At 42.5% G+C, this 27,490-nt stretch overlaps 1 protein-coding gene across 2 annotated transcripts in view; it reads right to left on the reverse strand.

The window, feature by feature from the left end:
- The window catches only part of enox1 (ecto-NOX disulfide-thiol exchanger 1), a 137,942-nt gene that overhangs the window by 49,502 nt on the left and 60,950 nt on the right, over positions 1–27,490 (reverse strand). The window contains exons 3-4 of one of the 2 annotated variants that reach the window (XM_033618165.2): positions 3,145–3,282; positions 2,927–3,061 (exon numbers count right to left, since the gene is read on the reverse strand). In XM_033618165.2, the coding sequence (XP_033474056.1) occupies positions 2,927–3,061; positions 3,145–3,154 (145 nt within the window). In that variant the 5' untranslated portion in view covers positions 3,155–3,282. Of the gene's footprint in view, positions 1–2,926; positions 3,065–3,144; positions 3,283–27,490 lie in introns of both variants that reach the window. The other variant, XM_033618164.2, reaches the window with a different exon arrangement.

Below are 27,490 nucleotides of genomic sequence, written 5' to 3' on the forward strand. Positions count from 1 at the left end.
TGTCTCTGCACAGGAACAGTTTTATGTTCTCATATTTTCTGAGTTTTTTTCCTTCAGTTGTGTTTTATCAGCTCAGTGTGAAATCTGACTTTTGTTCTGCAGCATCTGATTTATTTGGGTTCACTGGCAATTGTTCTAAATGGACGTCAGAGATATCAGATCGACGGCAACATGCAGCTTTTTAATAAAGTGTACCAGCTCGTCGTTCCATTAGTGCCCAGCAGCTGTCTAACTGATAGAAAGTTCTTTGATGAAACACAGGTTTCAGTCTCAAATGCTGCCCGCTGGGTGTTTGTGATGCCCGGTTCATCCAGAGTCTGACGGCCGGTCTGAAGGAGAGCCACTGTGACAGACGCTGCTGTCAGAGCTGAAATCAAACTGGCACTGAAAGCTTTAAATCTACATTCAGCAGAGGAGACAGAGACGAGCGACGCTGCAGCTCCTCCCTGAAGGTGAGCTGAAACGCTCTCTGGCTCCATTTAAAGCTCTGCTCTAACAGCTCCTCACCAGTATGGAGCCCCGCGAGGGACAAAATATCATAGAAGAGAAAAGAAAAGACCTACTTTTATTGCAGTAGTGTAAACACAAACATCAGTGTACTTTGGGTCACTTGTCTGTTTGAGAGACAGCAGTGAGTCAATGAAAATGTTACAGATCAGCTTTTGTGGAGATGAACTCAGACTTTTATTATCAGATATTTCTCAGGATGAGATAAAAGTAGTTTTTATAGGACATCATTTCTCCTGGGAATCACTTTTCAAAATCCTATTTTTAGCCATGCCAGTGGCAGACGGATCCACACTGAAATATCTTAGCAACATGACACAACAAGTCGTGTTCCCCTCAGGATGAATCCTCCCTAATGTTTTAATTCATCCAATACTTTGATTTATGACCAAATACCTGCAAAGCTAACAACAAAACCTGCTGCCTACATTACCCACAGTGCACCTCTGAAAACAGAGGTCTGTAAGCTCACTTCTCTTTCAAGTCCAGACACACCAAACCAGGGGAAGGCAACCTGCAGCTCTGAAGCTATATGCGATTCTTTAGCCGCGCTACAGTGGCTCTTTTTTTGTAAAGATATTTTTGGGGCATTTTTTGCCTTTAATCGATAGGAAAGCTAAGTGTGAAAGGGGGAGAGAGAGAGAGAGAGAGGGAATGACATGCAGGAAAGGGCCACAGGCTGGAGTCGAACCTGGGCCGCTGCAGCAACAGCCTTGTACATGGGTCACCTGCTCTACCACTAAGCTATCGACGCCCCTCCACGTGGCTTTGACAAAAAAATATACAAAAATGAATGAATGAACAGTTATTTTTATCATTTCAGTTTTCCATTGCTGTAGGCCTCAAGTGATTCTTAGATTTTGCAGTTGTATAATTGTGTAACCTCTACACTCAAAACACAAATAAAAAGGTATGACACTAAAATGTGCGCCATACGTCCACGACTTGGTCTCTTTGATTAACCTAAATAACGGTGGCTAGTTAGTGGTGTAGACCTCCTCGCAAGACTAGCTATTGATTCCAAATCCAAAAAAGAAAAACAGAACTTGATAGATTGTGGACAGATTTCTAGGCTTTCACCGACAATGCTGCACTGTTTAAGTAATAATCATAACTAGCCTGCTGCAGAACAGCAACCTTGAGCATTAATGAATGCTCATTTAGAACTATTAGTAATATTGATTAGTAAATTAGGCCTAATAGGCTGTGTTAACTTTATTTAATTCTGTGTCACTGGCCCTCGTCCTCGCATTTTTGTTGTCTTTATTTAATTCATTGGTATGAAACCTAATTTGTATTTTTTTCTTACTATGGTTGCTAAAGTCCTCTGTGCCACGGTTTAACAAACTTTAAACAATTCCTTAAGTGTAAGACCAAGATAAGGAGAAAAACGTAAGGCTTAGGCCCCGATCACACAGAAAGTGTTTTGCAGGTTGCAAAACGCGAGGTGCACCGCACTGGCTTTATATTCAACTGAATGCCACTAGTAAAAAAAAAAACTTCCTGTGTAATCAATCTACTGTTTATTTATTTCACAGTAATCAGTGTGTAGCTGCTGCCATGTTGAGGCAGAGGGTACTGTCTGTAGCTCTGGTTGAGGGTGAGAGGCTGTCAGCAGATAAACAGAGATCTGTGTGGGTACATGAGACCCTAAAAAAGAGGCTGGATCATGGGGAGTACCACCAGTTGGTCCAGGAGCTTCTCCTCCATCGTGGATGTTTCCAGGCATATTTTAGGATGACTCAGGGCAGTTTGACAACCTATAATCGAGCCATATAGCTATTGGTATCCAGCAACTGCTACCACCAGTTGTTGTCGTGACCACCACAGAAGGCCCGCCTCTCAAATCATCTCACTGGACAATGGGAAAAAAGATATGACATGGGGAACTTTTCCGCTTTGAGCTGAGAAGTTTTTTTTTTTAATTCGAGGAGTTCAGAGCGCTCCAGCAAGAACGCCAGGCACCTAGAGCACAGAAATGCGAGGTGCATAGCAACGCAGAAACAGCGAGTAAAAAGCTTCATTCTCATTAAAACAATTACAAAAAGGCTCCTCCAGCTGCTAAAACACTTTCTGTGTGATTGGGTTCTTAAGGATGTTTTGTGCAACCGATTTTGTTTAAAGGAAATTAATTCAATGAATTACAAACAATACATGAAGTGAAAGAATCAGTAGTGGGAAAAATCAGTGATGATCACAATTATTTCATTTAAAAAACAGTAAGGACTTAAGGTCACCTACTTCATTTTTTGGGACTGTTTATTTTGTGTCACCTGAACTTGAGCTCGCTCTTATGTGAGCGTGTGAGAGTTCAGCTTCAAGTTTAGATGTCATATCACCATAGTCTCAACATCATAAGATTGAACGACCCACATATGACCTGATGACAATGCTTTCAACAGGAAGTGATGTCAGTTACCTGAGACCAGCTGCTGCCCGCTGATGCCCACAGGCATGATGCCCATGTTGTTCATGGCCGTAGCCCAGGCTCCATGATCTGTGACGGGGACGCTCAGGTGATTCTGCTCTGCACCCAGACTGCCTACACCATCAGCTGCTGCACCACAGACACACACAGATGTCACACACACTGATGGGACTGTGTACGGCTCATCTGATTATCACGTGGTTACGTACCGCCGGCCATCGCAGGTCGTCTCTTCTCTCCTCTCTCATCAGATCCTTCCTCTGACGGCTGCAGCGATGGAGGGATGATGGATCAGCGGACAGGTGGTCAGACGGGTTCATCCAGTCACAGCGACACTCACAGTCCACCTGTGGAAGGATTAAACACACACACACACACACACACAGACAGGGGGAAGTGAAGAGTTAAGATGATGCAAAAGAATTCAGATCCAGATCCCCGAGAGCTGCGATGAATCATCCAGCAAAAATCAGAGAAATCTTGAGATAATTACGAGGCAAAGCTACGATCCCAGCCCACACACACACACACACACACACACACACACACACACACACACTGGGACTAGTGTGTGTGCCGTTGGTGGGTTGGCGTCCTGCTCATTAGCAGTTCCCACCCCGGTGCAGAGCAGCACTGGAACACATCAGAGCAGCAGACTGACAGCGCTCTGCGACAGAAATCAGCTGCATCCATATTAATTATTACTGAGGCAGGAGGTCACACAGAGAGGAGCAGCTCCGAGTGTTTCCTGTGTCAATCTGATCTGATGAAGCCTCCGAACTGATTCACTATAAATCTGCTGACTTTACTTTATACACAAAACTTTGTTCCAGACTGAAACATCTCAGCAGCTGTTGGATAGACTGATGAAATGTGCTTCATCATTCATGTTCCCCTCAAACTAAACTTTAATGATCCTCTGACTCTTCATCGTGCGCAGTCATCAGGTTTTAATGTGTCCAATACTTTGGTTCATGAGCAAACACCTGCAGAACTGATGAAAAATATCTGTTTAATTGTGCAGCAGACGGTTTTTGTTGTGTAGGGTTCTGGGAGGTGTTGTACAAAGATTGATGGGTATCTATTTTGGGGACGCTTTATGACTCAAATGTTATGGTGATTTATGAGAAGCACATGCTTGGAAAGTTTCTACATCCCACAACAGTAATCAGGTAAAGAAAAATGACGATGGAGTAACCAGGAGGCTCTAAAGCAGTGGTTCCCAGCTGGTGGGTCCAAGGTCTTTTCTGTGTCAAGTTTGTAAAAAACACACTTTATTTTGAAGTACAGTGAATTTCCAGCTACATGACAGAGACACAAACTAGCTCAGTGACATGGCCAAACACAAGTATGGCGCTGAATACACTGAACTGTGTGGACCTTGAACTAATGACTAAGGAGAAGTCTGGATCCTGTAGCTGGACCAGTTGGGAACCACTCCTCTAAAGTAATGTAGTGCTCATAGCTCCATCACATGGCTGGCTAGCTAGCTGAATGGTGAGAAGATGGACTGGGAGAACTGGGTTTTATTACCCTGGAAAACAGGGGCCATTATTGTGATGTTTTCTAAGAAGTTTTTACAATTTTCTGACATATTTGGCTGCCGTTCTTCTTTGAGTTAGCTACTAACTGCTAACAGCTACTTTTCAAATCTCTGGGTGGTGGGTAGCACATATAATATGTTGTCAAAATGTCACACCCATGCTGTCCATGATCCCGTATGTAACAGTAATCCCTGTGAGTAAAAACCTAAGGAGGCTTCAGACCAGTCCGAATATTCTGTTTCCAACGAGACTAGCTGATATTGGGTTGGACTGCAACATTCACACCTACGGACAATTTAGAGTCACCAGTTAACCTGCATGTCTTTGGACTGTGGGAGGAAGCTGGAGCACTTGGAGGAAACCCACACTGACACAGGGAGAACATGCAGACTCCGCACAGAAGGGCTCCCCCACCCTGGGGTCTGAACCCCCAACTCTGTGAGGCACTCTTGCTGTGAGGTGACAGTGCTAACCACTGCACCACTGTGCACCGCCATTGGTGATTTTTCACAATAGAGTGCTGCTGTTTTCTGTTACAGTCATTCCCTGCCTGCGAGTACAATGCTACATGTAGCCTCATGCTAACCTCAGGTAAACATGTAATGTTGTTGCTGATGTTGATTTTGTAACATATTCCTGCTGGAACACGCCTGGCTGAGAAGATTTGGGTTTAGAAGCTTTTATTGGTGATTTTTAAGGTAGAAAGTGTCGCTGCTCTTCATTACAGTCATTCCCAGGCTGCAGTGATGGTACAGAGATATAAAAAAAAGCTGGAAACACTGACCAATCAGAGCAGACTGGGCTTTTTCAGGAGGTCTTAAAGAGACAGGTGCTGAAACGTCTCAGACAGAGGGTGAATACAGATGCTCCAGCACAGACAGGAAGAGGAAGATAAAGTGTTTTTTGAACATTAAAGCATGTAAACATGTTCTGTTACAAACCTGACATACAATTATAAACCTTAACATCAGCATCACAGGTCCTCTTTAACGTTCAATCACTGACAGATCCCCCACATGTGCTCTCGGGGGGAATCTATTTGATCCTCTTTTGAAAGATTTCACACAACAGCTGCAGTCTCCTCTCAGATTATATTTCCTTTTCACAGAACTATAAAGAGTTCCTCTATCTAGGAGGTGTATTAGTCAGCAGCCTGGATCTTCCCACAGTGTTTGATGTAGGACACAAAGTGTAACAGTGAGTGTGTTGGTATGCCGGACACGTCTCCGTCTCCCTCTCCGTCAGCCCACTCTGCTCTGCAGTAATCACCATTATTCACATCTGACACCAGGAACACACGGAGCCCCTTGACACGTCCTGCTTTAATTGAGACACAATCATATCAACTGCTCACTGATGACTACACAGCGCGGCGTGTAGTTCAGGGACGCTCCAGTCAAACCCCACAGTGAGCTGTTCCTGAATCTTCATTAGAAATGTGGTGATTGGACAGAAGTTTCACTTTGGTAAACATGTTTGCAGGAGCTGCAGCGCTCACAGCAGATTGGCTCTGTTTGGATCTCTGGCGCACAGTCAACATCAAATCCTGAGAGCTGCACTGAAGATTTACTGTCACGTGTCCTTATAAAGCAGGGACACACACCAGAGGACAGGGACGCACTGATTCACAGAGACACGACGATCTAAATCAAATCTGATCCAAGCATGAACCCGAAAACCAGGTCTGAACCCTGAAATAGCTCTGAGAGGACGTAAAGTCCTGATATATGTCCTTGCTGTCAGGGTCCTCACAAAGACAGAACGTATGGTACACAAACACACACCAGAGCACACAAACACACGCACACACACTGTCTTACAAAGACACATCAATCCAAACCAAACCCGATTCAAATAAAAACCCTAAACTCTCTGTTGGTTGGTCTGAACCCTCGTCCTGTGAGGACATAAAGACCTGATAAAATGTCAGAGTCCTCACAAAGACAGGAGAACGTGAGCTCACACACACACACACATACACACACAGATCCTGCAGGCAGAATTAGGTCCCTGATGATACGGAGGGGGATTGTGGATGAAGGCTTATGACAGACTTAGGAGGCTTCACTGCTTCACTCTGCAGTACCACAGAAAACTATTTTAAGAGCGATTTATCTCATAAATCACGTCGGAGATGATTCTGAAAGAAATATCTCAACTGTTATTGGACGGATGTTATTGAGATGAAATGTGGTTCAGACGTTAACGTTCCCTTCAGGGTGATCTGGAACTGTAAATTAAATCTCTTTGTGTTTTGGTCGACGTTAGAAGACGTCACGTTGTGCTTCGGGACTCTGTGACGAGCATTTTGCATTAATTTCTGACAATTAAGAAGAAAAAAGAATCACTGGATCAAAAGAATTATCAACATCATGTTTGTATTGAGGGCTGTAACATTTATAGATTGCACATATTCTCTGAACTTCATACTGTGTGGTTGGCGTCAAACTATAGAATTCCCTACGGCAGTGGTTCAAATGGTGTGCGACGGCACACTGGTGTGCAGCTGTGCCGTGGGATTTTGTGATAACCACAAATTATTCTTGCAATATTCAACTGGGCCTATACAAAACGTTATGAATGGATTTTTAATTAACTGTATCAGTATGTTGTGTGCACACATTTCCTGATAAAGAGGCAACTCCACTGTAAAAAAAATGGAATTAATTTAATTTAATTTAATTTAAAAAAAAAAGAGTGTGACACATCACATTATTTCATATCATGTTATATTTTAAATAGATGTGTTACTGGTGCTTTGATGTCATTCTAAAACATTTAAAATGAATCCTTGAATCATTTTGTTAATAAATATTTCATGAGTAATGGTTGGGTGTCAATTGTTATTTGATATTTGTAAATAAAAATGAACAGTTATGTCGTGATAAGTGTAATGACATGTTATAGAGATTTTTGTGCACAGATATGAGTACAGGTGTGAGCTGTGATTTGGTTGTGTAAATATTTTTCAGCTCAAGAAATAAAGGAAGAATAATTAGACTGTATGAAGTTGTCGGGTAGAATCTGAATCTTTAATTCATTAATTTATGTTTTTACGAGTGTTTAAAGTCAGTTTCCCAAACTCTCACTAACAACAACAAACGTGTCACTTGTTTCCGCCTGATGAACGCTGCCTGCTCATGAGGAGGTTTGTGTTTATTAGATTTGATTAATAGCGTAATTAACAACCTGAAATTACCATATAAAGCTACTTGTTCTGCTCCGTTTATGGTCAAATTTCATCCCCATAAATGTCACTGAAAGAATCAAAAGAGCTTGATTAGAAATCAGCAGACTAAAACATGATGAAATAACAGCGTCATTAGCATAATCAGGAGAGCAGAAACAATTAGACCTAGTGATGCCGTGAAACAACACCTTGGAAAATATCAATACCATTTCTGACACCCCAGGGACCAACTGATGATAACGGCATGAATTCACAGATAAATTTAACAAGGCTGTAACATGACAATGACTTTTCTTTATTGGTCAGCAGCAGAGAACAGCAGAATGAGTGAAGGTGAGAAAGCACAGCTGGTACATGTGTATCCATACTGCAGAAAACGAGTTTAAAATATTAAGAATCGATTAATAAATCAGTATTTTTGACAACACTGATCTGACACAAAGTTACAGGCAAACTAGAATTATTGCCTTGTGGTTGTATGCCTGTCTGAAAACATGAAAACAGGAGATCTATACAACCAACAGTCAGTGACCTTTGACCTTTGACCACAAAATTCTTAGTGCAAGTGAATGTTTGTGCCAAATTTGAAGAAATCCCCTCAAGCTGCTCTTGAGATCTTGAGATACCTTCACAAGGATGGGACAGAAGGACGGAGGGACGGACGTATGAACGGACAGACGATTCAAAAACACAATGCCTCTGACCATGGCTATCGCTGGCACCAAGGCATATAAAATGACAAAGAAATAATGTTTCAATCCCCTCAGCAAATCGTCTGATGATGATGATGATGATGATGATGTTGGGAACAGAAGATGGGTTTTGTATTAAGTTTGTTTTATCTAAAAATTCTGCAACAGACACAAGAGAAAACTGATGAATAACACAAACGTCTTTAAATGTGACGCTCTGACTTTAAATCATAACGTAAGTGAAAGAGCAATCATGATGTGACATGACGAGTCAGGTGGAGGTGAATATTCTACAGGAGCCTGCAGGGAAACAGAGGAATTAGGTAGGCTCAGGGTTTATGTAAAGACGAGACGCTGACAGAGTTGCACACACACACACACACACAGAGTTTATCCAGGTATTAGTCAGGTGTCTAATGGACCACAGCCGACAGTTACCTGAAATCTAAACAGACACAAACACCTGCAGCTATGTACCTGTCTCTGTGTTCACCTGCTCACATCCTGACGCTCTGTTAGATAAACTTCCTGTGTGTGTGTGTGTGTGTGTGTGTGTGTGTGTGTGGATGTAATGTACCATCACAGACTTAAAGAACTCCTCATCTGTAAACTCTTCTCTTTGCAGCGAGTGTCGACAGACCAGACTACTTCTACTTCTTTTGCATGTTCTTGTTTTTCATCTTCTCCTTGTCGTCATCTTCTTTGGTGTCGTCTTCGTCCTTTTCTTCTTTGTCTTCTTCTTCTTCTTCTTGTCATGTTCTTCTTTGACTTCCTTTGTATATTTGTCTGTCATCATCTTATTATTCATCTTCTTCGTCTTCTGCTTTCGCTTCTTTTGCACTTCCTTATTTGTCATCTTATCCTTTTTTGTTGTCTTCTTTGACTTCCTCTACATCTTCTGTTGTTTCTACTTCATCTTCTTGTTGTCATCAGCTTTTTTGGTATCTTCTTTGTCTTCTCCTTTTTTCTTTGTCTTCTTGTTTCTTCAACTTTTTCTCCTTCTTTGTTGTCTTCATCTTCTTGTCTACTTCATCTTCCGCACTTTCTTCTTTTTCTTGCCATCTTTTTCTTCTGTGGGGTCTTCATCTTTCGCACCTTTGTCTTCATCTTCCAGCTGGTATTGTTCTCTTCTCTTGTCTTTCCTCTTCTTAGATCTTTCTTTTCTTGTTTCTTTTACCTAATCTTCTTTGTATCCTCCATCTTTTTCTTCCTCTTTTAAAGAGCCGGATCGATTTTCGGATTATTCAAAAGTTTTCACATCCTATATATTAGTGTGACTCGTCGACTGTCCCTCTGTTTATCATGTATACCCTCCCTGACAGAGACAACACAGAGGACAGGACCTTTGTGTCCTCTGCAGTAACTTCAGCCCTTCTCCACCAGCCCGTCCTCTCTTCTCCTCTTCCTTCTCTTCCTCTCTGTCCATCCCTTTATCCCTCCTCTCCTCTGAGAGCTGACTGGACAGAGCCAAACTCCACTGAGCGTTTCTGCTCACTTTCACGCGCCATGAAATATTCACAGATGAACGCATGTCCTGTTTATTATTCATGAGCTCACTTGACATCTCTGAATCATTCACACATGCACACACACGCACACACACACTTTCATATTTGCATACTGAGAAATGCTCAGTCGGACACAAACACACTGATAAATGCAGCGTGAAGTGGCCTGGCTGGGTGATGTGCTCTGATACACACACTTGCTTACTAGTTTTAGTTTGTCTGGTTCACTCTCACAGTTTAATGACAGAGCTGCTGTCCTCTACCTGCTCAAGAGGAAACAGCAGACAGACAGTTAGAGACTCGCTGGTGGACACAGTGAGACAGACATTTCTTTAAGTAGATGGTGGAGACCAAAAGCAGAGCTCACAGAGAGGATATTGGACGGACATTCGTCAGATGACACAAACACATCAATCATGCCTGATGTTCATCTTGAGCTCTTAAAAGTGTGACCCACGTGTTCCTGATGAGCCCCAAATGTCCCTCAGGACGTCCGGGTCCATAAATCAGAATAAAAACTTCTCTGCTCGTTTTCTTTAAAAAGTGTTTTAGGAAATTCCTCAAATTCCATCTACATTAAAAACGTTGATGGAGGATGGCAGCGGTCCCTGATGGAAATCTGTAAACATTCAATCTTCAAAGACACGGAGGACGTCCCGTCCTCTGCAGACTGATAACTGATTACAGGCAGTGACGAGCACAGAAACACAGTCCTGTGGATCTCCACATGCACGAGACAGCAGAGATTTCAGAATTATTTCTGTTTCACTTTAATGAGTTCAGGGTCCACCGACGCTGTGCGATGACAGCAGAGAGCAGATGAAGGCTTCATGTCTTCCTGCTTCACTTCACACATGCAGCCCAGTGAGCAGCATGTCTCTGCGCTCACAGCTCACAGCTCTACATGCAACCATAGCCTAAAAATAAAGTTCAGCCAGGAAGCTCACATGCAATGACTCTGAGCTGTTCTGTGCTCACAGCTACACCAGAGACCTCAGATATTCCACCATTTTATTCACACTGAAAGACTAAAAATAAACCTGTAACCTCCTGCTGCCATCACTGCATCACTTCACGTTCATCACTGACTCACTTTCACCATCAATATGAACCGTAAAACAATTAAACACCCAGTCCCTTTATGTGGCCTAGTGTGGCTACATGTTTTGACAAATAAAGACCTGCCTCAACATCACATTCTCACTCCGACCTCGTCACTTTCCACGTCCTGATATGACGTCCAAGGTACCCTGGGTGTGTTGGTTGTTGACGTTCTGGGACGCCGTGTCAAGTTCAGCCTGTTACATGCATTGTCTTCTGTCAAAATACACTTCTGTTTTCACAAGAAATATACAGTTTGCATACAGTCTCTTTCAAAATAAAAGCACTATGTTGGCACAACACCACAAATTTACTTTTTTTCCCTTCAACGACAAATGCACATAACACACGGTTAGGTTTAGGAAAAAAGAACAGGGTGTGGCTTTATAGTCTTACAGGACGTTAATACTGCTCTCTCGGGTGACAGTGTTTGTTGGACCCATCCACCACCCCCTCCCAGCCGCCCCTGTCAGACCGTCACTGCCGTAACTTTCCTCCTTGTCCCACGGCATTTCCCCCGATGCCCCCGAGCACCTTTAAACTGTAATGGTGACCAGCCGTGTATTATGCCGATGTTAAGAGACGGCTTTCTTTCATCGGTATCGAGCACGGTCTCAACCCGAAGTTATCGAAATCCAGCACTTGGGCAGTGACTTGGGGCGTTATAGTTAAATGGTGTCTGGCGGTATCGGGGGAAATGCTGCGGGACAAGGACGGAAGTTAAGGCAGCGAAAATCCGAATGGGGCAGGCGGGGGAGGGTTAGATGAGTCCAACAACCACTGACTTTCACCTGGGAGGCCCGTGTTCACTTCCTATAAGATTCTAAACTCAACCACGTGCTTTAGTTGTTAGTGCTTTTATTTTGAAAGAGACTGTATGCAAACTGTAGATTTCCTGTGAAAACAGAAGTGTATTTTGAAAGAAGACAATGCATGTAACAGGCTGAACTTGACACGGCGTCCCAGAACATAAACAACCAACACACCCAGGGTACTTTGCACGTCGTATCTTGACGTGGAAAGTCCATGACCAAACACTGGTATGTGACGAGGTCGGAGTGAGAATGTGTTGTAAAAACATGTTAATTTGACGTACACACATTAGCATGTAATAACAGTGTTCTTCACTTCCCTCTCAGTGTAGCATGACTCTTCCTGCCTGTATCTTTACATGCTGAGAGCTCACAGGCCCTCCAGCACCGTCTGACCCTTCATGGTCTCCTGTGTAGATCTCCTGTACGTCCACACCGAGCTCCTCTGCACTGCTTCACTTTGAGGGGATGAATATTGTATCAGCCACAGCGAGCCACCATGCCGTCTTCACTTCACACATCCAGCGTGCAGACCATTTTATAATTCATCATGAATATGCATGACATCCTGTATATAGCAGCATCCTCAGGAGGCACGCTGCGTATCTATGGAAACGCTCCTAAGACAAAGAGCTCATGGAAATGTGTTGAGCTGATAAATACCGACGACATCATCTTCCAGCTTTATCAAGTGATGATTATTCAATAAACATCATCGGGCTTGTTTGTGCGACTGGAAGCTGCTTCACTCTTCACACTCCTGCTCATGTTCATCACATGGTGTCAGAATAAAAGTCTCAGGAAGTCCTAAAACTTTGGGACTTCTCAGATTCATAGAATAGAAACAGAGAAATGTCATTACTGGTGTTTTATACTGAAAAATCCTCTTGTGATAAAATGGATCTTATTCTCTGAGACCAAATATTCACAGGTGCTGCAGTGAAGGCAGCACAGTGCAAAATATTTCTCTCTAAACTCAGTGGAGGTCTGTTGACGTTCAGGAGCAGTGAGAACACTGAGAATGAGAAACTTAAGAGTTATAGTTTGGAAAATGTTAATAAAACAACCTGTTGTTTCTTTAACTGTGACCACCTTTGTTTCATAAACTTACTTCCATAGACTTTGAATTTTGTCTACAAACATTCTGCTTTTCAAATAGTTTTGTCTTATCTTATGTTTTACAACATAAGTGTAAAAATATATTTAAAATAAAAAAAAACAAAAACAAATGCAAGAAAAAAAACATTTGTAATTTGAAACAACTAATAAATAAAAGGGAAAATTAAAGAGGACAGTAAATTAATAAATACAGTTAAAAATGAAAAAATAAAAGTGAAAATAAATAAATAAATTTTAAAATGAATAAATATATGAAAGTAGATTTATAATAAATTTGGAAATGAATGCAAAAAATTAATAAATACATTTATTATTTAAAAAAAATCAAGGTAAAATTAAAAAATGAATTAATGCATTTAAAATCTAATAAATACATACATGTAGAATTTAATTATTTTTAATGATATAATTATCTAGAATAAATACAAAAATAAATAACTTAATAATAATGATAATAACTTCTAGAATAAAAAATAAATAAATAAAAGGGAAAACAATACAAACTAAACTAAATTAATGTTAATAAACATTAATTTAGAAATTATGTTACATTTTATCACTTAATTTTGCATATTTTTTTGTATATTTCATGGCATATTATTTTTTTCATCAAGTAATTATTTATTTTGATTTTGGCAGCTTCCATCCTCCACAGTCCTGCTCCTCACATACAGGAGAGCATGTGCACAAAACCACCTGTCAGTGACCTCACCTGAACAAGGTGGTCATTTACATCCAAACTGTGTACTTTCTCTAAACGAGTATTTTTTTAATCTTCATTTTATTTGACTCTTTTGAAATCTGCCTGTATTTGTCATTGTTATATTTCCAAATATTTCTTTTATATCTCATCTTAATGCATTTTGTTTTTCACATCAAAACACTTTGGATTATCTTATTGAAAAATGCTTTAACCTCACTGAACCTTGACGTCAAATAAAAAATGTTCATGTTCAGAGGTCACAGACAGATGACGAGGTCTCATGTCAGGAAACACTTACTATCAGCGTGTTTCGGTGTTTAACTTGAGGGACTCGTAGATGTCGATATCAGTGATTAAGTCCAAAGTCTGAAGACATTTGTGTTGTGTATCTGGCTGCTCTGCGATGTATTCAGCTCTGAGTGTACGGACTCTAATCTATGGACAGAGTGCAGGGCCTGCCATCTCCAGTGAGACTGGGACTCCCTCTTTACCCTTCAGCTGAGAGACAGGGTCACGGCCCAGATATCAGTCAGCGCTTGCTGCAGCAAATTACTTCTAATAAAGCCTTTAGAAAGGCACCATTAACCACAGAGAGAGAGACGGGCTGCAGCCCAGGCAGCAAATCCAATCAGCTCCAATCAAATCATTGTCCACAGAAACAGCCCATAATGATCTCTAAAGGAAGGGGAGCATTTTACATTTAACATCTGAATAGAAGATCAGCATACAAACTGCTGGAGGAGAAAACATGTTGGCAGGTTTATCTGAGAGCAGCTGGTTTCACTGAGACTCTGTAACAACATGAATCAGCTAGAAACACACAGACCATTGAATCTGTGCTGCAATAATCAGTTTATTAATCAGCTGATTGGAAATAAATCTATAATCATTCTGATAAAATGGAGAAAAGCTGCGTATCCTCACAGTTTGGCAGCGAGAGCCTGGAGGCCAGGCGCTGTTTCCACGTTGGCATTTAATGTGAAACATCTGCAGGAAGTTTTATGATTGTCGTAGTAATTTTACAGGGAATGAAAAATCAGCAAATTAATAGTGACATTAATTTTGACAAATTATTTGATTACGCACCCCCCTTTGTTATTTTGTAAACTAATTATCTAAAGCCTCCGACAGACTGTGAGATTCTATTAGTCTTATAAGTTTAGTGCAACATGGGTCCAACATGCAGACTGAACGATGACGGAGACGACTGAACCACAGGCTGCTTCGTACGTCCATCAGCGTTAATACACAAGAACAAAACGTCATCAGCAGGCGTCATCCATCTACGCCGATTTAGTGGTAAGAGAAAAATTAAAACATGAATCGCAGCAAAATGCCACCTACCTACTTTTGTTTATAGAGAATGTGCCCTTTTCAGGGCAATGGGGGGGCGTGAGCAAGTAACAAAATGTGTAGCTCAGCGTGTGACGTAAACAGTGACGTGGGAGGGAAGCTGCGGCTGGTCAGTCCTTCGGTGATTCTCTCATAAGTCAGCCCGTTCTTCACCGTCCCCGTCATCTGACGGTTAATGGCCTCTTCCTTTGCGAGGACAAGGAGGGCGCGCAATTCCTTGTCTCCCCAGTTGCTCATCTTTACAGTGTCTGTCAGGTTTGTGTTTCCCTCTTGCTACTAGCTGCTCGCTAATTCCTGCTATCAGCTGTTTCCTGTTTATCCACCGCCAGTGGCTCGCACGTGCGGCGTCATCAACAGCTCCTCCCACAAGTCATCAACAGCCCCTCCTGTGGAGGAAGGCCGCCTCAGTCTTTTTAAACCAAAAAGGTTCTGCCAATATGACTACCCTACGAGGCGGAAAATTGGGCGCCTCGGATCAACTCACCAATCCGGCTCTGTGTGTCTAAACGCTCGCAGCTTGCCGGCCCAACATTCACCGAAAATCTGGCAGTGTAAAAGGGGCTAATGTGTGTCAAAATGTGTGAAGAGGAGGAGGAGAATGTGGCTGGGAAAGTGAGACCAACTTGGCATGTCAATTTTGCAACGAGAGCTCGAAGTGTATTTATTAGCATCTGCTAGCATTTAGCATTGTCGTGCTGATCAGTGCGTCATTTCATGCTGCATTTCTATTGGTTGGTTAATAGACGCAGGTTGTAACAGCAGTCACCCTGTTCTTTTCATGGATGGTGAAAGAGATAAGGACGTTTATTGATCCCCAGGAAGGAAATTTGGTTGTTTTTTGCAATAGTATAAGACAGAAGGAGGTACGGATAAATAGAGAAATGAAAAGAAATTAGTAATAATAACAAAAATAAGAATAAAAATAAAAAAGTTACATAAAAGACAAAAATGGCAAAGTAAAGTGACAGTGGTGGGCGATGACAGACGATTAGAAATACGTAAAATGCCAAAATATATACAGTACAGCTACTAAAACAGCCTGATTAAAAAGAAAAGTCTGCATTATTCAGATATTTAAAATTATAGCCAATAAATAGCGCCAATAATCCGAAGCCAGCTTGCTTTCATTGACTTAAGAAGGGCAGCATTTACACACCCGACACAGTGAGTGGCACTTCATGTACCTTTAAACTTGGTTTGCGAGCTGCCAATAAACACAGAGAAGAAGAAGAAGAACTGCAGCACGCTGTCAGGAGGGCAAAACATGTCGCAGTCTGAACGTCTTTCACAGTTAAAGAGGAAGACAACAGGAGTGCATCGAGGGTCTGATCTCTGACCGTCCGACAACAGTTAGACACAGAGCTGAAAGACCGTCTCTAGAGTGTTAGCACGAGCTAATTAGCAGCAGGGGCTAACATCCAACACAGAGCTTTTAAAAGGCTCCACTCTGTTGTTAACATATTAATAACTGTTTGACATGTGATGCTACATAGAGATTATTTGCTTACCTCTCTGGGAGTGTGTGTGATCGCTATTCTATTTGGTAGCTGTAGGCTAATCTATCGTGGGACGCTGAGACAGTGCCTGGGTGTGACGATATATCAGCCATATTTTCTCAGTACATAAACTACAGGTAATACACTTATTTTGAAAAAAAACAAAAATGTGAAATTATCAGTTATCGGTTGAAAAACTCCACATCAGTGCATCCCTAAGTTCTTCACATCTGTTTCTAAGGACTGCAGAACTTCGTCTCGATGACATCATGGTTTGTTTTCTGTTGTTTTCACTGTGTCTTTCCCCCACAGTCATTATTTCTTCATCAGGTTACTGCCCTGCACAAACACAAATAATTAGCCAGATCCTAAAATTAGCAGAGAGAAGCTTCATCAGCGAGGGACAAGGAGTAATTAACGCCTGCTGCAGCAGCGGCCAGCTCCGCAGAGCAGAGAGGCTTCACAGCATCGTTTTATTTCCTGTCTATGTGTCCGTCCGTCATGAGGCTGCTGCTGCTTCGATTTGTGTCTCCGCCTGCAGCATCGTTCAGGTTTACACACCATCTGTCAAACTGCTGATCCATCACTCATCATTTCTCTACTGTCAGCTTTTAATTTTCACCCTGACTGTCAACACGTCTCTGCAGAATGAAAAGCTCCTCTGAAGGAGTGTTCACAGGCAGTCTGTGGAGGAAAAACCTGGAGTAATTAAACCAAAGCTATTATAATATTACTGTATATTAATATCATTATGCAGAGTATATCCAGGTCGGAACACCTTCTCACCACAAACCAAACCACACCGGAGTTCGTTTGTGACCAGACCGAGACCACCTCTTCAAGAAGGTCTCATCAAGCTCAGTGTGTCCAGTGTTGGTTGATTTTTAGGTGGGGCAGGTTTAGCGTTAGCTTGGCAATCAGCGGCTACCTCTGGATGGTGGAGTGTGAGGTGAGCCCTCTTGTTCGTAGTATTCCCAGAGTATTTTATCCTCTTATGACACTGCCTGCAAATAACACGTGTTGTATCTAAGTCCTCCTTTCCTTCTGTGTTAAAAAATCCAAAAGAAGTCCAGATGTTTGATTTAAACGCTGACACTGTATTTGAACTTCCTGCCAAATGCCGCTGACTGAGAACTCTGCTGATTTCACCAGGAAGAAAAACATGAGCACCATCTAGTGGACCGAAAATGCAACTGATTTTATTACTCTCGTATTCGTACTCGGCGTCCGTGTATTGATACAAGATCAACACACAAGAAATCGCGATATCATGCTGAATAGATTTTCCCCCACCCCTCGTTCTAAGGTAACGAAAACACAACAATTCTTATCATTAGCTGATTATACGCTAAAGAAAAGAGACTTGTTTTATAATATTCTATCTAAATCCTACACACAGCTGTAAAAAGATGAATGTGGTGAATGAACACTGTAAAAAATCTAGATTCAGACATTTTACATTTCATCACAGAGCATCAGGTATCAGTCGAACACGTGGCCATTAGGAGGCCTGCAGAATATGAGCAGAATATGAGCTGAGTGGTCCTGACTACACAGATAATGTGGAGTGTGTGTGTGTGTGTGTGTGTGTGTGAGAGAGCACTTCATGCATCTCAGTTACCACTGCTGCTCTTTAGTCTCTGAATCAATCCACCGTGGATCGCTTAAAATTCATGCAATGCTATTAGTGTTTCTGTGGCTCCAGTTTGAATCCATTTAATCCACTTAGGGCCTGAGAGGCAGCTGGGGGGGGGCGGGGGAGGGGGGGGTCTATATGGATGCCAGTCTGCAGAAATAATAGAAACTACATCTGAAAGAGGAGCAGCTTCATGACTGTCAGCCTGATGAGACGCAAACAGGAAACATGTGTCACACAGGAGGAGGATGATGCTTTCTATGATTATGAGATCTCCCAGGAAACAAATCCGACATCACATACTGACATGTGGAGATCTGCAGTTTTCAGACTCTGACACCGTCTCACCATGATGATACTCAGGCATGTTTTGCAACCTCTTTTTACTGTTTCGTGTACGTGGAGAATGAGAAGTTACTCTGAATAAAATCAACATGTCTTTCATGTCTGTGTGAGGTATGGAGACGAGAAGAAGAAGTGTGAGTCTTTGAGGCAAAGGCCCATTCCCAATACCCCCCCTTGCCCACTACCCTTTGGCCCTCAAAATGAAGCAACGAGGGGTAGGGGTAGAAATCTGTCCCCAGGAATTGGGACACCACTCACTACATCACCGTGTCGGTTACGTTCACGCATACGTAACTATTTTAAACAGGAAGCTGCGAGCCATCTATATTTCCAACCGCCATCTACAATGGAGTCTCCGGTTGAGTTAATCCTACTGATCGCGTTTGCAGCATTCATCATGCTTCGTTTGATGAACGACAGACAACAGGGGACTTCTGCTAGCTAGCTAACCAGCTAACATTACGAGGCAGCATAGTTATGCTAGCTGGCGTGTTATCGTAATGTGAAAAGTCCAACAATTTTGCGGAACAGGACAGATGACAGACGCCAGATAGTGCGAGCTAGCTAGCTAGCTAACAAGCAACCTGACGACGTAACGATAGTTATGTATGAACTTTTTTCCCTGTCTCTTGCTCGGTGGTAGCCATGGCGACGTCGACCCTTCGCTGGCAAGTCAGCATCTGAAATCCCTCGCTCTGAAGGGCTAGTTTCATACCCACTACCCCTACACGCAAAAAGGAATTGGGACACCACTACCCCTCGCAGGAACGGGCAAATTTAGGGGTAGGGCTAAGGGGGGTATTGGGACAGGCCCTAAGTAACGTGTTCATTCATTTTCTGTACCCACTTATCCTGTTGAGGGTCACGGGGGAGCTGGAGCCTATCCCAGCTGTGACTGGATGAGAGGCAGGGTTCACCCTGGACAGGTCACCAGACTATCACAGGGCTGACACATAGAGACAGACAACCATTCACACTCACATTCACACCTACGGACAATTTGAAGTTCTTAGACAATTTTCTCTGCATGTGAACACAAAGACAGAACTGAATTATAAGTGAAGGTGATGACAGGCTGAGTTTGTTAGGCCTGGTATACACTGTGTGGTTTTGGGCTGTCCCAGACGAAAGATGACCGATGGTAAAGAAACGTGGTGATGTCTTTGGTCGGTGGTCCTACGTCACACAGCGAGAGAGGTTCAACAAGGTGTCTTGTGATCACAGACAGCCTGGGATAAAATTCTGACAGTGTCAGAAATAGAAGATAATAGACAGAGGTTGACACGGCGTCCCAGAAAACATCAACAACCAACACACCCAGGGTACCTTGGACGTTGTATCTTGACGTGGAAAGTCCACGACCAAATGTCTATATATGACGAGGTCGGAGTGAGAATATGTTGCAAGGACAGATTTACCCTCTGCACCATCACACTGCCCACATACCTATATTTATATTTATGTACCTCTATATATTTAATATTGTGTTAAACACTGATCTCAACAACTGTCTGATCACAACCAGTAAAACCAGTGAGGCACATTTACTGTGAGTTGAGGACACACTGACCCACTGAACACAATCACACACACACACCTTTAAATGTCACTGGTCTCTGTGTTAGTGTGTATTAGTGTGTGTGTGTGTGTGTTAGTGTGTGTGTTAGTGTGTGTGTTGGTGGGTGGCAGAGCCTCCAGGAGGCGACAGCGCTGAGTCACAGAGACTGACCAGATGGTGTCAGAGAGGAAACAGAGAATGAGAGAGAGATAGTGGAGGGAGGAAAAAAGCAACACAGCATCAGAGAGAGAGAGGAGTGTGTGTGTGTGTGTGTGTTTTGAAGCATTCCTCCAGCCCTGACTGCTCTCTGCATTTTAAACACCTTCCCTTCTGTCGCTCACAGACTGAGCTCTGCAGGACCGGCCAATTAGCATCGCTCACACACACACACACACACAGAGCAAATAAATCCTGACTATGAATATTTACGTTTGCCTGGCAGACAGAGCGCAGGGCTCCTTCACATTTTCACCTCAAGAATCCACCTGAGAAACAATAAACACGATTAATGACTCAACAGATGATGAAGATGATTCAGGGTTAATCCTGACTGCAGAGCAGAACACATCAGAATAGAGTCCAATACACAGGAAACAGAGACTAATATGAGCAGCTACAGCTCAGATTTTCCTAAAAAGATGCTGATATCAGTGACAGAAAACACAGTAGAGCTCACAGCTGCTTCTTTACAACACCATAATACACCAGGTGAGTAGAAATATAGTTACAAGTTTGCATAATTTGTCATTTGCTCAGCTGATTGCTGCATAAATAAACCAATAAATGATGTACGGTTATAATAAATTATCCCAGCTGGCACTGAAGGTCAATATGATGTCAATCAGACAGATGTTAAATTTTGGCTGAAATGAAAATCAGATATTTTGAATGTCTAACAAATTTCATGTGAGCATTTCACGCTGTGTGGACATTAACACTATGATGTTTTGTTCTCCGTACCTTACGATTAAATGTTGGTACTCTGCGTCAAGATGTTGTTGCCATGAGACATTTGGAAGATGTTGGATTTTGGACTCAAAAAAAAAGAAAATTTAAAACCAACAAAATATCAACGTCAGCTGTCGACAGTTTTCTATTTCACATTGGCATTTGTCCTGACATTCAGTTATGTGGAAAGACGTCCCAGCTGGGATAGAATATAGCTAACTTTATAGATAGATAAGTAGGTAGGTCAGTGGGTAACTAGCCTGGGGCCGTTTAGTGGCCGTTTTGGTAAGGAACCGGAACCAGGGCGAGAGAGACAGGATCCAGAATTCGATGGATGCGCCTTTCCGTCAAAATAGAAGCACCAAGCTAATAAAAATGCAGTGAAACTTTTTAATTTAAAGAATAGAATTTACAAGAAAAGCCCCAAGCCATTAAGTTAACCGTTTTCTTTTATTGTAAATCAATGGTGCGCCAGAATTTAAAGTTTTACTTTGGTGAATTTGGTGAATTCCGGATCCGCTCTCTAGACCGGAACCAGAATCCAGACAAAATTCAGAGCGAATGGAAACCAGGACGTGAGGCTAGTGGGTAACAGACATAAATATTAAAGGAGCTTTATGTGAAATTTAGAGTGTATAAGTTGACTCCACATGGTTCTCAACATGGAGGTGGCTGAGCTGGAAGCTAGCAGCTAACAGTGCTAACTCCATAAGCAGCACCAAACAGCAGCAACAGAGCTAACGGCGTTAACCACGCAGAAACTGGTAGTCAGCAGGAAAGGTTGATTTATACTTGTGCATCAAGTGCGCAGCCTACGCCATTGTGAGCATTTATACTTGTGTGGTGGTGTGTCTGTGTAACTCTGCAGTTACACCTCCAAAACAGTTTCCAAATTTAGTTGATTCAAAACACACATTAAACACACATTAAACGTGGCTTAATAGAGACAGTTACAAACACAAGTGCACAAATCAGCTTCACTATAACTCGCAGCATTCACAGACAAACACTTGTCTTTATCTGGACGCATTTTCCCCACAAATACAACATGCTAATGTTAATAGCACAAGCCAGGATGACATCACTCCACTGTTTCTTTACACAGACTACACTGCTGTATTAAAACATCTGTGTTCATCTACACGTATGAAGTGCATGATGTCACCCTGCTGACAGAGACTCTGCTCTGATGATGTTTAGATAAAATCATTAGAAATGTCAGATTCTGACGGAGGTTTTTCTTTCCTCTGGAGACTCAGACGTTTCACCTCGACTCTCTCTGTGTGTAACAGATGCAACATGAACATCAATTACTCTTTATGTGCTGCTGCCAGATGGAAGTGGTGCAGTGTGTGTGTGTGTGTGTGTGTGTGTGTGTGGTATCAATCATGCATCACGTGAGCTGCACTTTCAGCAGCATTTACTAAACAAATACTGCCTCTCTCTCTCTCTCTCACACACACACATATCTGCTGATAATGAAATCAAAAATGTGTGTTTCAGTCAGGCATGAGTGTTTTGTGTGTGTGTGTGTGTGTGTGTGTGTGTGTGTGTGTGCAGGTGAGAGCTGATAATCATAAAATGTGACAGCTAAACCAAACACTCCTCCACCGTCATGGCTTCAACTCACCCATCCCCCTCCTGTCTGGGTGTGTGTTTGTGTGTGTTTGTGTGCGTGTGTGTGTGTGTGTGTCCTCAGCAAGGACACCTACAACAACAGAGCGAGTGGATTTATGGAGCAGACAGGAGCGAGGAGGAATAATCCAACGTGCTGCTGCACATTCAAGGAGCAATATTTCTGATCTCTAATCGAAAAAAGAATCTCTGAATTAATTTGTGATCATTTATCAAAGCAAGTGGACAAACAGATGAACACGTAAACATCTGGAAATACATTTTCTTTTTATCATTGTGGGTTAAATGAAACATACTGAGCTGAGCTGAAACGACCGCAGGGCTGCAAAGACAGGATTTCTTTCATTACAGATTTATCTTTCGATCATTTTCCTAAATAACTGATTTAATTGTTTCGTCCAAAACCACTATATAAGTGTGATGTAACATTATTATTATTATTATTATATATTGATATATAAAACCATTAGAGACCGGAATCTTTAACAAGACAATATTTAGTATATTCAGGGGTGGGTAGTAACTCATTATAAGACACGTACATGAGCTAAAAAACTATTTTATTAACGGGGTCAAGTCATTCGTATGTTCCTTAAAAACTACACTGCAAAAAGAATCCACTGATTCAGCTTAAAAAAATTAAGGTAACAATTTGCATGTATCTTTTTAAGCGGTTCCAACTCTGGCATTATTGAGTCCATCCTATGAGTCTTCAATAATCTGACAAACTCAGTGTAGCATAACCAACATGATTTGCTTTGACATCAAAAAACATAACCTCAATTTAATATTTATCCAAAAGCTGTGGCGATATTTAGTGATCACAATATTTAATTGGATATTGTAACTTATTATTTTAATTCAATCCTATTTAGAAATGTCAAAAAGGTTTCTGATTTTGACCAGCTTCTTATAAATAACTTATCAATTAACTGAAACACGTAATGAAACCAATATAATTTCTTTTAAGGTGAAAAACTTATTAATTTTAGGCGTTACCCAGTAACCACATAGATCATTTTTAAGTGTATACTCCTACTCTTTAATTGAGTATATTTTCAGCCAGTGATCCACGTTTTACAAAACTACATTTGCCATTTATACCTGCGTTACAATGAGTCTGCTCTAAATGCAGGGATTAAGTGCATGCTGCTGGCAGCAGTTAGCGGCTAACTCAAAGAAGAAAAAGTGCAGCTCAAAATGACAGAAAATCAGGAAAACAATGAGGTCCAGTATCTTCTTACTTTCCAAGCAGAGTATGAGATCAGAGGTAAAGTCAAGGGGGGGCCCTCTGATACTTTTGGCCCCTGGGTCTGCGCCCGATAGGCCTGTTCAGTGACCCATCCATGGCTGCATCAGTGGTTGAAGTTTGCTTCAGCCACAAAAAGGGAAACATCAAAGTTTGGACTCAAATCACACTGTGGTCTTCAGTGGAGCTCTGTTATTTGGGAGTGGGAAGAAACTGCACACATGTACGTGCAAAAATATACTATCAATACATTTAAATTCACACAAAGAATATTTATCCTGGGACGAGTACACTGTACAGCACCGCTCAGACACAGAGAGAAACAAGGACCATCATAATCTGTGGTTAAAGCAGGTTAAAGAAGAACAGAGGAAGTAACGATGACAGAAATAGAAACTGAATGGACTCCAGTGATGTGTGTGTGTGTGTGTGTGTGTGTGTTGTATTATACTCATGCTAAATGGGCTGATTGACAGAAGCAGCGGGCTGAGACGGCTCCGTCTGTTCACATCCTCTCTAATTACAATCAGGGAAAACTGAAAGTGGCAGAACTCATCACTGAGCCTCCTCCCTGCTCTCAGAGCTGCTCTCACTGCCGATACGGCAAACGCTTCTCAGGGCCGATGGTGGCTCTCATATCTGTGGATCAAACCTTCCAATATAGAGAAGATCTCGTGCTGCAGCTCAGATCATCTAACGTTTAGATTTTTACATGTAAAAATCAGTAACATGTGAGCGGCATCATCCTCTGCTGCACCCAGAGGTCACTGACAGCACAAACTGGAAGCTACTCTGATGTAATTAGTTAAGAGCTGATTAAAGCCTCATTCTGAGGACGAGTATCGACTCTGTGAGCAGTATCGGTCTCCCCACACTGAGGACATCTGCCATGTTAGACGCTGTGAATCAAATCCTGCTTTAACATGATGTAAACAATCAGCGGGACAAATAACATCCAGACGACGGTGATGATACGAGACAGCAGCAGCAGAGTGGAGAGGAGCAGATGATCGTACAGCAGCATCATCTCATTGCACTCTGTGATGTCAGTGCACGGAGACACAAGAGGTCAGTCTGTCTGTGATTATCAGACATCTGCTGCTCAACGCCTCAGGACGTCTTCAGTACTGATGACCAGACTGGAGGTTGTTGCCATTGACTCGAAATGTGACCAGGAGGTCCTGTGGAAATGCTGACAGAATGTAGTTCACTTCTAACAGATGGATGCATTATTTCTCTTTTCTGTGCTGCTCCGACAACAAACTCAGACTTTGGAGAATAAAAGGAAAGTAAACTCTGCTCCTTAGAGTTTACTTTCACAAATCTCCATTAAATCCCCACGTTTTGATCGCGCTTTTCCGCGGTGTGTCGATCGCGGACCAACCAGGGCCGGCTGAACACAGTAAAGTGTTCTACATTTGTTGGCATGTTGGCATTGTACATTTCTGCAAACCCTGGATACGTCAAATTTGCTTGTTGCTATGTAGCAGAGACATTAAAAGTCAATGTTTCAACAATGCTGTGTCACAGTGGACACTGTTTACCTGCCATACATGCCACACTCTCAGTTAACCCAGTAAATTTCCACTAACCTCGCCACTCCACCACAGCTACCTGCCAGCCTATCAGCTGTCCACACATCTCTTGCTCCTCTCGTCCACCACACCCACCTCATCAAGCGAACTGCTCTCACCTGTGGATCATTACCTCCTGTCAGAATAAAGACTCCTGCTTCACAGACTTTCCTTTCCATGTTGTTCTTTGTAATTCCAATGCAAGATTTTAAAGTGTGTGTTCCCTGACTGCTTTCTTGTTGCCGACCTCACTTGCCTATGACTCTCCTGCTTCGTCTGCTCACCGGTAAACCACTCAGCCTTCTGACCCTGGCTAAGAGCTCTGTTTTCACATTCCTGGTTTCTGTTCGCCTGTTCCCTGCGGCTGAGTTCAAGGACCGCCAGTCAACTCTACTTGAGTTTACCTTTTCTGTTGCCTGTGAATACCTGTGCTACCTCGTCACATGGCTCTACATTCTGGCTTTGCAAGTGCGCCGCAACATCTGCTCATCATCACCGCTGGTTTCTCCACTCCTTGATGGTTCCAACAAACCTACAGTCAACTCCTCACGGTACTGCTACACATTGCTGAACTGTTTGCTGTTTGTGTTCGTGCAGCGGACACAAGAGACTCTTGCTCTAGGCCTCATCACCTGGACTAAACTTGGACTTAATCTTGCTTGCTGTTTCACTTGCCTGATTGTTCTGAGTGTTGTAAGTGGATTAAAGCCTATTACAAACTGTCCTTCTGTTTATGGTTACCATAATCAAGACACGCTGTGGTTCACGTGGTTATATTTAGGCACAAAAACCACTTGGTCATGGTTAGAAAAAGATCATATTTTGGCTTAAAATACCTGGTTTTGGGGGCACAATCCCAGCAAGATAGAACAGTGGTGGCTCGCTAAGAACCACCCACATTTGGTGGCTAAAAAGCCGCTGATAACACACAGTAACAAACAACCAGGTTTGTTGTGTGTTAGTGTTGAACAGTGGTGAGCACTGATGTTTTTCCTTCAACAACAAATGCATGTAGCTGGGTTTAGGACAAAGGGTTTGGCTTAACCGTCTTACGGGAGGGTGAGACTGGCCTTCCGCGTGAAAGTGAGTGGTTGTTAGACGAATCCACCACCCATCCTGCCTGCCCCTCTCGGACTTTCACCTCCTTAACTTGCAATCGTTGCCAAGCCACGTTTCCCCCTGACACCGCCAGACGTCGTTACAGAATACCAGCGACCAGCCACGCATCTTGCCGACGTAAAAGGATGGCTTTTTTCATCTGTGTCTGACGCTGGAAGTCACTGCCCAAGCGCCAGTATTCGACGACTTCTAAATGAGACCAGGTTGTCATTTTGCCTTCTTTGCCCCTTCTGTTCATGTGCACATTGCAACTTGCACGTGTCACAACTGAAAAACACTGTGTTGCCAACACTCTAAATGGATGCAGCCATTATGTGCACTTGAATGTGTAGTGAAAAGCAAGCGTATCTCCTGCCCACGACTTCCTGTTTACAGCTCTGGCTTTGTTTGTAAACAGTCAGAGTAAACACACAGACGGGACCAGAACTGAAGGACGACAATGAAGCAAACTGCAGGTGAAAGAGAGTCAATTTAGTTTCACCCTGAAGGCTTTAAACAGAACTCAACAATCTTTAACCTGAAACCAGTGGAAACATTTCAGGTTACTGAAACACACACACACACACACACACACACACACTCACACACAAGCATCCCCACTCTGTAGTCGTTGGATGGAGGAGCTTCCAGAAATCTGATGAGAGATCCAGATGCTTTGGCTTTCTGCTCCACACCGACATTTATATGTGTGTGGGTGTATGTGTGAGTCAGTGTAGGAGTGTGTGTGTGAAATGGAGTGGGAGTGTGGTTGTGTAGGGGGGGAGTGAATTAAATGTACATTAACCCCAATTTCAGAGCCCAGACTGAGGTCAGTTAAACTATAGAAAGACAGGAAGTGAAAGAAAGACCTTTTCTGACACACACACACACACACACACACACACACACACACACACACACCTCTTCTTTGTTAAACTTTCTTATTTAAGAGCAGAGATGCAGCGGTCTCAAAGCTATCTTGAGTTGATTTGGG

The sequence above is a fragment of the Epinephelus lanceolatus genome, chromosome 14, assembly GCF_041903045.1.
Source record: "Epinephelus lanceolatus isolate andai-2023 chromosome 14, ASM4190304v1, whole genome shotgun sequence".
In the NCBI taxonomy this organism is placed as follows: Eukaryota; Metazoa; Chordata; class Actinopteri; order Perciformes; family Serranidae; genus Epinephelus; species Epinephelus lanceolatus.